General features: G+C 31.8%; 1 protein-coding gene across 1 annotated transcript; it reads left to right on the forward strand.

The window, feature by feature from the left end:
- The first annotated feature begins 201 nt into the window (after window positions 1-201).
- Window positions 202-3,103, forward strand: LOC145003895 (coniferyl alcohol acyltransferase-like). The gene is made up of 2 exons (XM_078962801.1): window positions 202-955; window positions 1,989-3,103. Exons 1-2 carry the CDS (start codon window positions 230-232, stop codon window positions 2,934-2,936), a joined length of 1,674 nt encoding a protein of 557 aa, XP_078818927.1. The 5' UTR covers window positions 202-229; the 3' UTR covers window positions 2,937-3,103.
- The last annotated feature ends 10,764 nt before the right edge of the window (window positions 3,104-13,867 follow it).

A 13,867-nucleotide genomic window follows, 5' to 3' on the forward strand; every position in this document is an offset into this window, starting at 1 on the left:
TATTTTTATAGTTAATCTTTTGAACCAAGTGGGCAAGGATGATACACAAGATCCATTAAAATAAAGGTATATGTGTGTTCACATAAATCATGTTGGACCATTTCCCCATGCAAAATTTTAAATTGTTGGCCATAAGCCTGAATCTCCATTCCCTATAAATAAACCATGGATTCTTGTCATTCCTCATTGTCAAACATACAAACCTCCAACTCTTCTCTTCTCTTCTGTCATGAATATGAGAAAATATTATCACCTCCTTGCCCTTAGGAGATCTAAAGGTCTCCTTATCTCAAATAGCAGGTGGTTTCACCAAACTAGTCCCATTGAATCTCACGACTTCCGCTACCACCCTAAAACACCATCACCAACAACACCATCGCCTCCCTCATCCTATTCTCATCTATACAGAAACACATACAGTCAAAATGCTATTGTTTCCCGTCATCTTTTACATGCAACTCACTCAAATCTCACTGCTAACCATTACCATACTCAACTCTCTAAGCTCCACACGTCAGAACTACGCTATAATGAGGACGCCGACCTCCAAGACTATCAAGTGACAGTGAAAGATAGAGAGGTTATTTCAGCAGCTGTCACGCTGGAAAGCAACCATTGGCTCCCCTTGTCGAACCTTGACTTGCTTCTACCACCGATTCAAGCCGGACTTTTTTTCTGTTACAAGAAAAAGAACAACACTGACATGTCACCGGAGACTGTGGTGAAGACCATTAAGTCGTCGCTGGCTGGAGTACTATCGACGTTTTACCCTCTGGCCGGAGAGATTGTCCAGAACAGCCATGGAGAACCAGAGGTTGTATGCAACAACTATGGGGTGGAATTCGTTCATGCGCATGCAGACATCGACCTGAAAGACTTGGATTTCGCTAACCCTGATGAGTCTGTGAAGGGGAAGTTGGTTCCAAAGATAAATCGTGGTGTGGTTGCAATTCAGGTAAATTTAACTATTTCTATGTTATCACTCGGATTCTTTGGGATTTAACGATATGAAATTAGGGTGATTATAAGATGACATAATTAATTCGGTTTCAAATAATTATGGTTCGACTTATTATGGAATATACAGTATGGATGAACATGCGAAACTGGTTTAACTTGGCAGTTAATTTACTAAGTTTGGTAAAGCAACGCACGTAGACTTGGATAACTAGAAGCCGAATCTATTTTCGAATATATAATAAATTAATTGTTTTCGAAGGACAGAGTATCTAAAAGTTGGGGGGTATTGCATTCGAATTTCACCAACTCATTTTTTAATGTTTAATTTCCAAAAAAGACACAAGTTATATCCCATACTGTTATACATATTTCAAGTAAAATTAATTACACTAAATGGAACAACAATATTTGAGATAGATATTATATAATATATATTGAAGGGCAAACTCTGTTACATTTTTTTTTTTAATAAATACTTTTTGAATGAAAATTTTGAAGATTATATTTAAAACAAAAAAAAAAACATTTTTACTGATTTAACCATTGTTGGTGATCGATATTTTTTTAAGATATTGACATCAAAGCAACTTTAAGAAATATTGAATACGATATGTACTTTTTTAAGAAAACGTCTTCGTATTATTATAATGATTATGTGTGCGAAAACGATAAACACTTTAATTAATTTCAATTTTGAGTATCATTATTTTCAAAACGAATTGCTTTACGTCTCTATTAAGAAAACAATATTTCAATATCTAAGTTTAGTGCCCCAACTCCAAACAGAATATTAGAATATGTATTTTCGAAATTATAAAACTATAAATCATAAAATTTCCATTTGTGAAAATACGTTTTACCAAAGAACAATCAAATGGAAGTCCTTATATTTATATATTTTCTATATATCTTCACGCACATCCACATGAGAGTAACATCATGCTATAACAAGTAATTACGAGATCATTACGCTTTACAATACAAATCATCGCATACACAATCGCTAACAACATTTTCATTGAATACAGGCGACAGAGTTAAATTGTGGATCAATAATAATATCAGGTGCGTTTCATCATCAAGTGGCCGATGCTTACTCAATAAACATGTTCTTAGTTGCATGGGCTCAGTATGCACGATTGGAAACAATCTCCAGCATCCCATCATTTCGACCTTCAGTATTGAATCCACGTCGTCCACCCTGTTATACAACCGCCATTGATAATCTATACATCCCCGCATCCTCCCTCCCTCCACCATCCTCCTTTGAAGAGCCTCTTCTTGGTCGTATGTACTATATTCATGCTGAATCAATTCAACAACTTCAACAAGAAGCGAGCACAAAGGAAACCAAAATAAGCAAACTCCTTTCTTTCACGTCGTTTGTGTGGAAATTATTAGCACATGGAGGAGATAAAGCTACCGATACAACTTCTAGAATGGGCATTGTCGTTAATGGGCGTCGCTTTCTGGCTGAAAGTGATGAGAAAAATACATCTTTGTTAGAAAACCACTTCGGAAATGTACTATCAATACCATATGGTATGGCCACCAATGATGATCTCAAAGCGATGCCACTTCATGAAGTGGCAGAAGGGGTTCATAAGTTTGTCTCAAAGGCAACCAACGAAGAACATTTTAGAGAATTGATTGATTGGGTAGAAATGCATCGACCAAATCCAGCAGTTGCGAGGATATATTTTGGGCTAAAAAAGTCTGAAGGTGAGGCTGTGGTTGTGTCGGCTGGACAAGGTTTACCTATCAAAGATATGGATTTTGGGTGGGGAAAGCCAGATTTTGGTTCGTATCATTTCCCATGGGGTAGTCGAACAGGATACATAACAACAATGCCAAGTGCAAAAAAGAATGGTGATTGGGTGGTTTACATGCATCTCAAAGAAAAGGACTTCAACTTGATTGATCATATGGCACCTCATGTGTTTACACCTCTAACATACTCTCATTTTAGTTCTTAATTGACGTATTTATTTTGGAAATTTTAATTCCCTCTTACCGAAAATGACGGAGGGAAAAAGAAAATGTAATTTTTATAATCATGAAAGGTATTCATATAGCTTGTATACATATTTACAACAATTTGTGAAATTGGCGTTGTGAACAACAAAATGGATGTTTTTGCAAATATGGAGATGTTTCGCATTCCCTTGGTTAATTTTATATCCTTTGCAAAAATGGGACTGTGAGCCCCACGCCAAAACTAAATATGGAATAATACGATATCATATCGTCTCTTTAGAGTTTCAATATTAACCATTTCCACTGCAGGAAATGGGCGTAAAACCGGACAAACAATATAGTGGCGAGCTAGGATTTTATAACAAACTAGCAAAGAACATGCGGTTATGTCGCTGTTGGGGTAATATGGGAAAAATCGATAAATTTTAAAAAATATGTGATGAAAGTGTAAATCACCATAAATAGGGGAGAAAATCAACAGGTCCTAAAATTAGATGTTAAAAATGTACAAAAAAAAAGGCACTAGTAGAGAAAATCCAAAAATATTGTGACAATAGAGTGAAAGTTGCCAAAGTTGGGATAATATGGTAGCAAAAGTGTAAATGAGGTTTTTTGTGTTTTTTTATGTTAAAATGTAAAAGTTTTGATTCCAATGACGAAAAGTATCAAAGTCGTTAAAAATTTATGGCAAAAACACCAAAATGTAAAAGTTTTTATTGTAAGGAGGAAAATTATCAAAGTCACTAAAGATTTGTGGTGAAAACCTAAAGGTATTAAACTTAATCAAAACATAAAAATACAAAAGTTTTCACTTCAAGTATGAAAAGTATCAAATTCATCAAAAATTTGTATCAAAAATCTAAAGCCACAAAAGTTACTATTCCTAAGTCCTTTAGATTATATATATATATATATATATATATATATATATATATATATATATATATATATATATATATATATATATATTACTATCTTATAAAAGAAATCTAACTATTTCTAAAAATAGATTGATTATAATAATAATATTTTTTTAAGACGTCCAAATGATGAAGCTGATAGTACAAGTAATCATTAATAAAATAATATTAAATTTTAACCATATTTTGAATTCAAATATTTATCATCAAATCTCCTTATATTTCTCAACAATTTGATATGGTTTCCTCAAATCTCGGATTCATTCAAATTTTGAACCCTTTTAGATATCCTTAAATTTAGCATGTTGATTCAAATATCCCTCCAATCGCATATACCTCTTTGCTCCCTCCTCTACTATAAAGTCCACCGTCCAGGAACAAAAAATGACTTCATTTCCCAAATAACACCATAGTTTGATTATTTTGTCTTCGACGTGTACTTTCTTTTGTAACATAACATTTTTGTAGAGGAAACATATCACTGAAAGAATTTACACGCCCCGCCGCTTTGCGCAGGTGCACTGCTAGTATATATATATATATATATATATATATATATATATATATATATATATATATATATATATATATATATATATATATACCTTAAAAAGCATTTACCATGTTTTGCTGAATTTTAAAAGATACAAGCCTTACTTCAATCTTTACAATCAATTTGTGCATTAAAAATAAGTAAATGTTGTTTGGTTGACCATTGAAAAATTCAACACAGTGATTTATTTTCCCTCTTATTAAGGGGATTTTGTTTTGATCGGGCTCCTTCCCTTATCTCGGTTATCTGTTCGTCATCTATATTAACCCCTTATACTATTTCTCTACTCAATAGAGGTATAATACCCTAATTCCTCTTTCTCTATCTCTCTCTTTTTATGTGTGTATGTTACAAAAATAGAACCAAATCTCTTTAAATTCAGATTTCACAAATCGAATAATGGATTATTTTCCCAAAGGTTGTTCTTCACATTTACTTATTTGAGAGGGCCTCCAAGCTCTTGTTTGTGTCTTCTTCATCGATGCAACAACCTCCACCTACGATTTCTAACCCATGTAAAAGATATCAAAATTCACCATACTGATTTCAGGCCTTCTTCATCGATTTTGGGTTCTTATACGCTTCGATTTTCTTTATTAGCTGTAGATTTATTCTTCTTCCTACTGATTCCAGGGCATTTCTAATCTAATTGGATTGAAATGGTTTGATTTTTTTTTACCTTTTTCTCTTTATTTTTTATCTTCTATTTATATGAAGATAAGAAAAATTACTGAATGTATAAATTTGACTTCGAACAAATCCTTTCATGATTTCTTTTAATCTTGATAATTTGGTTTTTGTTTAATGGACAAAACTATTTTATAGGAACTCTTTTAAAGATGCATAGCAAGTGTTCGATAGAATACTGTAAAGAAACCAAGTCCATTTTGAACCTTTGATGCCACTTAATATTTTTATCAATACTGAAATACAGGCCATTGAAACACTAAACTATTGTTATCAGAACTTAATTGATGTCTTATCTCATTTTTTTTTTATTGTTTTGGATGAACATCTTATATTTTGTTTTGAATATTGGTTTTCCAAACATCTATAAAATGTGTGAATTTATTTTGTCAAGTTGATCTTTCATGATAAAGTTTAATAGAGTATTAAATTATCATGATGAATTGTGATTGGAAGGATAGAAAATTGATGAGAAAGATTTAATTCAAGTATGAAATTAGTTTTATACTTTGTTTTCATGGTTAGTTGATCAATGAGAAAAAGCAAAGGAGAGAGAACATAAAAATAAAAAAGGACCAATCTCATTGTTTTTTATTTTCCGGCCAAGTTTGATGAGCTTCCGATTTCAAATTCGTGAAACTGTTGGTATGTTTCACGTTTCAAGTACATGTTGCTCCCTCTAACCATGAAAATAAACATTGAAACTTCAAAGCCTTATTTCAATGATAAAAATATTCCACTGTATACAAGCTCTCCTTGTTGTAGGTAGATTTCCACATTTATCTTCTTATACAGTTTTACTTTGTGTATGTTTACTCTTTCTTGCATTAGCTCTGAGAGCTTGGTGTTTTATTCTTCTTTTATAGCCTTCCCTTCTATTTTCTCTTGATCACCTCAGTTAGTAAGTTTTCCCATCATTTTTTTCATAAATTTATTAAGCTTTATATTATATCAATCGGCATACCTAACCTCAGTTAGTAAGTTTTCCCATCTTCTTTTGTATGCATGTTGAAGATGTGAAATTGGCTTGCATCTTTACTTGTTTCGGTCATCTTATCCCAACTTTTAAATTGGTAATTCATAAAAAATGAACATGCTTTATTAAATATGTTGTCGACTCATTGTTGGTACTTATGTAGCATGTGAAGATGCAAAAATACCAACCCATCCAGGTGAGATCATAACAAGTGCTCCCTCAAACTACATTTCCATGAAAGTAAGTTGCCATTTATAGCAATTAATGTACTTCCATTAAATTGTTGATTATAGCATTATACTTTTTTTATGATAATAATTTGTTTTTTTAGTTTATGTAATCTTTAACGTACTACTAGTGAGGAATTATAGCAACCGCCGTCTTCCATTTTGTCAAATTGTATTCTTTTTTCAGTTTATATAATTTTCAGTTTGAGTGGTTGTAAAATGTGACAGGTTGTGTTCGGTAGAGGTGTTCATGGCAAAAAGAGTCTGTAAGCCTTCCAGTCCACTGGCTTGCTCTAGAGTAGGTATTTTTTACTGAATTTGATAAGACAAAGCAGAAGAGGAACCTAACACAAACACACAAAAGTGTGTTGGAACTTCTAGCATTTACCTTTTTCCTATGTTTTTGTCATAAAAATATGTAACCTAAATCTTCATTTTATTTGGTTGACCACTAGGGATAAAATAGTCATTAGTGAGCTTTGTGGACATCTGCGTTTTATTTTTCTCAGCAACCAGTTGAACTTGCAGGAGTATAATGGTTTTTTTAGAGGGAAACATGTTGATGAACTGCATAGATGGTTTAAATATTAATAAGGTAACACATTGTTACAACTATACTCTCATATTTGTTAACTTATGGCCTTTTGTTTTTTTGTTTATGGCTTTGTCTTTTACTGCCATTTCTATTGCTTAATTATTCAATTTACCTAACCAAGAAGATTACTAAAATACCCCATGGGTAAAGATGTTTCTCTTTTAGTAATGTGGTATTCATTTTAAATGTAGTGCATGGTGTTCAAAAAAGGAAAACTAGCATACCCTCTCCCGTTACCAAGCTTTATTTTGAAAAAAATAAAAGAGAAATTGAATAAAAATGTTACTATAAGTGGTGTCAAGAAGAAGATTACTAAAATACCCCATGGGTAAAGATGTTTCTCTTTCAGTAATGTGGTATTCATTTTAAATGTAGTGCATGGTGTTCAAAAAAGGAAAACTAACATACCCTCTCCCGTTACCAAGCTTTCTTTTGAAAAAAATAAAAGAGAAATTGAATAAAAATGTTACCATAAGTGGTGTCAAGAAAAGTTTATCACATTTGAAATCTTGCTTATGTTTACATTATCATCAAATGGACTTTGTATAGATCTAATTTCACAATGACAAAAAGTGACCACATGTGTTGCTCAATAAAAAAAATTATAATGTGTTTAGGATTCGAATTTGAGGATCATGATTATTTTTACAGGTCAAGTTATTATTATTAAATGTGTTATTTGTGCTACCTACTATTGTTGACCATTTAGAGAAGCAAATGGCACCGTTTATGTCATTTGGCATGCTTATATGGTTGTAATATCCACTAAATTACTTTATATAGAATTATATGGTATATCACATTAATATTTACATTCATCTCTTAGTTGAAAATATGTTTTAATATGTTATTAAATTCATACAAAATTATTCATTCAAATATTTATTAAATTCATACAAAATTATTCATTCAAATATTTAGTAAAAACCTTCCACAATTGGTATATGCTAATCATGCTAGAAAATTATATGAATTTGATACATTATATTTTTATTTATAAATTTCGATTTAGTTAGTTAAAATCATGTTACGATATTGTTGGGATATTGTTGTTTAACTACACAGAGTAAGATGTAACTGTTTGTTTTAAATTTGTTAATTAAATTATATTTTCCGTTAAAAGTTTGAGAAAATGATTTTATAATTAAAATAATTACTGTTTTGGATAAAATCTCAAAAAATATTTAATTTGACGTGTAAATCATGGAATTTGTTCCTACACTATTTTTATTACTCAAAGTATAAATAGTTAGTTATTTTGTACACCTTTTCTATACCATCTTTACCTTTTTAATAAATAAATTTATAAAAGAAACACTAATTTATAAAAGAAAGTAAGCAGAATTTAGGACAAATTTTGATGGTGTATTACACGTTAATATAAATATTTAATTAAATGTTTAAAAAGCAATTTAAATACTTAGTTGGTTAAATTTTATTGAATTTTATATTAATCTAAGATTATTGATAAAGCGACTAAATAAACATAAAATCAAGGTTTTTAACATTTTAGCTGGCTTTGGTTCATAATCTGATTATTTATATATTTTTATAGTGAAACCCTTACACTTAAACTTTTGCAAAAAGTTAAATGTGATTTTTCCTATTATTGTTCGGTTAAATATATTTGAAGCCGAAAAACAACCAATGTTTTCTTTTGTGGATATGTAGTGCATTCTTTGAAATATGATATGTATCAGAACTAATCACAAGCCACTGAATAGCTAATCACAACTCGTTGAGAAACTATTCATGGAATGGAAACTTGCGACTATTTTATTGTTTTATTTAGATGGAAAACAATTCATTCACGGTTTAGGATTCCGATAATTCTAAAAAATAAGTCAATGTGCAACATCAAATGTGGTGTATAAAAGTATTGCATGATTAATAATGTACAATCAATCATATGTATGTAGATATTAGTAAAAAACTTAACTTTTCATTTTTTATTTTTACTGATTTCGTATTTGCTAGCATAACTCTTATTGATATATGTTTAGATGTTGTAATTTATTTGTGCAAAAGAACTAATCATCTTTAGAAACTAACTTTTGAAAGGATCTATTTATACCCGTTGCTTGGTGCGGGTAAACGGATAATATATATATATATATATATATATATATATATATATATATATATATATATATATATATATATATATATATATATAACAACATATGTAAATCATAACTAGCCAAATAGAATCTATACATATGAATCAATAAGCTTCAGCTTTTCTGGCTTCTTATCTGACTTTTGTTTACATTCCCACTCAATCTTAACCGAGACTAGGTTTAGATTGTACTTCAATTTATCTAACATGTAGCGACTGGATGGCATTATGAAGCCATCAACTATTTGATCATCTGATGATATAAACCGAACATCAAGAGCTCCCATAGCTACATTTTCTCGAAGAAAATGAAAGTCCATATCTATATGTTTCGTCCTTTCATGAAATACTGGATTTGCTGTTAGATAAGTGGCTCCTAAGTTATCACACCACAAAACTGATGGTCTATGCTTTTGAACACCCAACTCTCTTACTAATGATTGAATCCATGTTGCCTCAGTAGTGCTGTTTTCCAGAGCTTTATATTCAACCTCAGTACTCGATCTAGATATCATTGGCTACTTGCGTGAGCTCCAATAAATTAAGTTCTGTTGGATTAGTGTCTAAGTCCATAACTATTTTGGTATGTACTTGACCCGATGGTGCACGGTCCTTTTGGGTTGCCTTCACCAAAGCAACTTGATTGGAGATATAAATAAAGAGAGAGAGGATATTATGATTTATTAATATGTTATAAGAATAATATATTAAAGGAGAAATCATATTTGTTTAATTAATATTGGTCGATAATTAATTAGGAATTAATTTTGTGATCAAGCGTTATTAATTAAACTAGAGGGGCTGATTTGTAATTATGTGATAGTGACAAAATAAGGTAAGGAGTATCTTAAATATATGGTGAACAAATTTGAGGTGATAAGGCCTTAGAATTCGACTATGATAAGGATTCAAGGATTATCTTATGGGTTGCTTTGTGGATAAGCAACTAGATAAGGATAATGACTGAAACCCTATCTCTACACATATATAAACACCCCTTGGCTCATGAATTCGTGTATCCCTTCCCAAGGAGTCCTAAGGACGAATTCTAACCTCTCTCCTCTCTCTTTATACCTTCCCCATTTGCTCTTGGTGTTTGTAAGCCATTAGAGGAGTGACACTTGTGACTCTAAGCCTTCTAAAGTCAATTCAAGGAGGAATTAGGATTGTTATTGCTACATAACAATCAAGGTAATATCTTAAACCTAATTATATGTTAATATCGATTTCCATATGCTAGAATTAGGTTTTATAGTCTTGGATTCAAAGCGTGTACAATAGAGAAACCAGATCCAAGCATTAGGGTTTGTATGAGCACATAGGATGTCTTATGACCAAAACCCATCAGTGGTATCAGAGCGTATGATGGTTTCAATTGTATTGATGCATTGAATATCTTAAAAATTAGATTTTTGGTGTTCTAGAGGCTAGACTCGCCGAGTCCATATCTGAACTCGCCGAGTCCAGGCTTGACTCGACGAGTCAACTCGTCAGATAGTGCTTATCTCGGGATTTCTTGTTGTTTTTGCATATGGATAATTACCTTATCATGTTAGATCAATATTAATCCGATTATATGATATATTTGACTATATTTTTGATGTAATTGAAGATATTTATCAATTAATAAGATAATTGTTTCCTTATAAGATAATTGATTAATTATTTTGAGTAAATTGATAAATTGTTTTGCAAGAAATCATTAAACAAATCAAATATGGATAATTATGTAATTAAATGTTAGTTTAGATTATTTGTTATTTGATCCTTGTTGTTATGAAAAGTTTCATATTTTGCCATTTAGGTTTTATAGTTTAAATTTGAACCCAAAGTTATTGTTGTTTTGAAATTTAAATAGTTGAAACCCTAATGTTTTTGAAATGTTTCAAAACTTGCCCTCAAGTTTTGGAATTTAAAAGTTGATTAAAAGTTAATTAGGAATGTTAAATTCTAAAAACCTAATAATGTTTTGAAAAGTTCAAATACACCCTTATGGTTTTATTAATTAATTAAGGAATATAATTAAAAGAGAATTAATAAATCCATAAAAGTTTAGGTTAACCATTTAATTGAATTAAAAGTGTAATTGTTAAAGTTAACCTCATAGTATTTTAAAAGTATAAAATGCACCCTATACTATATATAACATTAAAAATCTAACATTATATATATGTATGAGTAAAAGTCAGTCTTACCGTTAGTAGGCCTCATTCACGAAGCTGGTCTATAAGGGGTGTTTAAGGAAATTGCCTATAAAATGGCGATTGAATGAGTATCCACTCTTACCCACCGCACTCTTGACTAGCGGAGGGTCGTTAGCCGAACGGGTAGGATAGGACGAAACCTTCCATTATAAGTATAATGAAATACAAAGTAACTAAATGTTTTGCAAAATTTCAATCTTAGTTACTTAGGCAAAAGTGAATTGATGCAATTCCATGAAATTACACTTTGTGCCCTTGCAAAGACGTTAGTGGAGCGTGTGTGGTTTACCGGCACACTAAATGGTTCTAAGCAAAGGTAGCAAAGGGTGACTCAATGTTTGTCATAGTTTGGTGGAGCGTGTGTGGTTTACCCGGCACATCGAATTGGTGACTGTAGCATGTGAGGGCACCATGTAACTTTGCATGGTTATTCACACCCGCTTTGTGATCCTCGACATCCCAGTCACAAACAAGAGGGGCATATCGAGATTTAAACATGCCATTGAAATGTTCAATGAATCTCAAAGGATCTAGGAGTTTTCATAGATTTAAAACTTAAATTTCTTTTTCGTTTTTCATGGTGGAAATTAGTGAATCATCATTCACTTACCTTCAAATATTCTGCAACTAGATTACGACATCCCTTTTCTAGGTTGTAGTGTATTGTGTTGGGTTATAGCCTTAGTATCTCATTTGGGTGATTTACTAAGGACTCAATCGATCAACTAACTTGAATTTGTTTTCTCCCATTTTGTAGATGTCAAAGTTCGACAACTATGGTCTTCCCAAATCCCGTGGAACAAGCATTCCACATGAAGATGATATTCCACGATTCGATCGAGGAAACAGAAATCATGCTTCACTTCCTCCTCCTCCTCCAATTATTCTCCCTAACCCACAAGATTGTAAAATTGAAAGGTTCAATATCACTCAAGCCCTTTTGGCAAGTAAACATAAAGAAGGAAAGTCGGTGTGTGCACACGTCTTAGGGATGAAGTCACACATTGATAGGTTAAGAATGATGGGATCCGTTGTCGGTGAAGAGATGGCTGTTGATTGGGTTCTTCAGTCACTTCCTAACTCGTATAGTGAGTTTGTAAGAGAGTACTATATGATGAACCATGACGTGACCCTTATTGATCTCACCTATATGCTTATTGCTGCTGAATCAGCAATGGTTTGGCGCAATAGAAAAGCAAAGTTGATTGGTGAATCTCCCTTCAAGACCTCTATGGATATAGACAATGGCAATGAAAGACATGCAATGATCGAAAAGTTTGGTCATAAGAGAAAGGCGATGTCTGAAGTAGTTCCATGTGTTGTTCCAAAAGAGTCAATTTGCTTTTATTGCCAAGAGAAGGGGCATTGGAGACGAAGTTGCCCTATTTACTTAAGAGATCTAAGAGATAGGAGAGTCAAAAGTATGACTACGCTTCAGGTAAAATCCACTATCTAACTCCGTTAAGTTCCTATTCATTGATTCTTAATACATGATGTGATAAGATTGCATTTGAATGTTTTGCAGGATCGGTGAAAAGAAAGGAAGCTTGATAAGAGAGCAAGATGAATCTAATCACAAGAGATGGATCTCGATCGCATGGACTTGAAGATTGGATTTTGAGCTTAGATAGTTATGATAGAGTTGTTAGAAATTTTCCTTTTACATAGTTTTCAATAGATTTTGCATTGTAAGGACAAATGTTTTTCCACTGCTTTTATAAATAAAATAAATTTTGTTTGACTTATTTATTTATTTGTTTACTTCCTTGCAATGAAATCGTTATGAAAATTGATGTTTGCATATTTCTACAACGAATGGATATGATTCTTAGTTATGTTATTTATGGAAATGGCAAGAATTTACCAAATAAGGAGAGTTTCTCATTGCCCGAATTTCAATTGGATTGAAATTTGGAATCACGCAACTTGATTGCATGATGAATGAGAAATTTCATATTTGGAAATTAGACAAATTCGTTGACAAAGTGTCAAGTGAAGGACTAGGAGATCGAGTGCACAAAGTTGTGTGTTGATCAAGTTCACCATAAGAGTAACAAAGATATTCGTCATGATTTACTAAAGGCTTAGTAAATATGATTACACTTACAGGATTAAGTGTAATTCGGAATTGATTAAAAGGGTTAAAATCAATAGCAAAGCGAATAAGAAGAATCAAGTAGGAAGAAAGATAGAAGTCTCTCCATTCTAAGAAGAAGGGAGAGTAGCTTTTATGCTTTACAATGGGTCTAAATGATTAAGAACCATATCTCAATTTATCCTCTAAGTGAGTCTTCGTACAATTGTATGTTTAAGAAGAGGAATTAAGGATTGAAGAAATGGTTAAATCAAGAAGTATATCATACTTCGTTCCAATAACAAGTCTTAAAGTTAAGATTGTGACAATGAGTAAAAAGTATTAAAGGCTTACAACATTCATCAAATGTGGAAAGTTGTGATGTCTTGGATAAGACAAAGGCCAACTAGGACCAATTTATGAAGTGTTTTGATACAAGCTACACCAACTCTTGAAAATTTGTTTGTCAAGAAATGTTCATTGACAAAAGAATATTATATGTCAAGGAGTAAGTGGGAGTCTTAATGGTTTTGAAATGTTTCAAGAACAAATCAAATAAACCTTATCGATCATCA

This window comes from Lactuca saligna, chromosome 7 (assembly GCF_052625555.1).
Source record: "Lactuca saligna cultivar CGN05327 chromosome 7, ASM5262555v1, whole genome shotgun sequence".
Classification (NCBI taxonomy): Eukaryota; Viridiplantae; Streptophyta; class Magnoliopsida; order Asterales; family Asteraceae; genus Lactuca; species Lactuca saligna.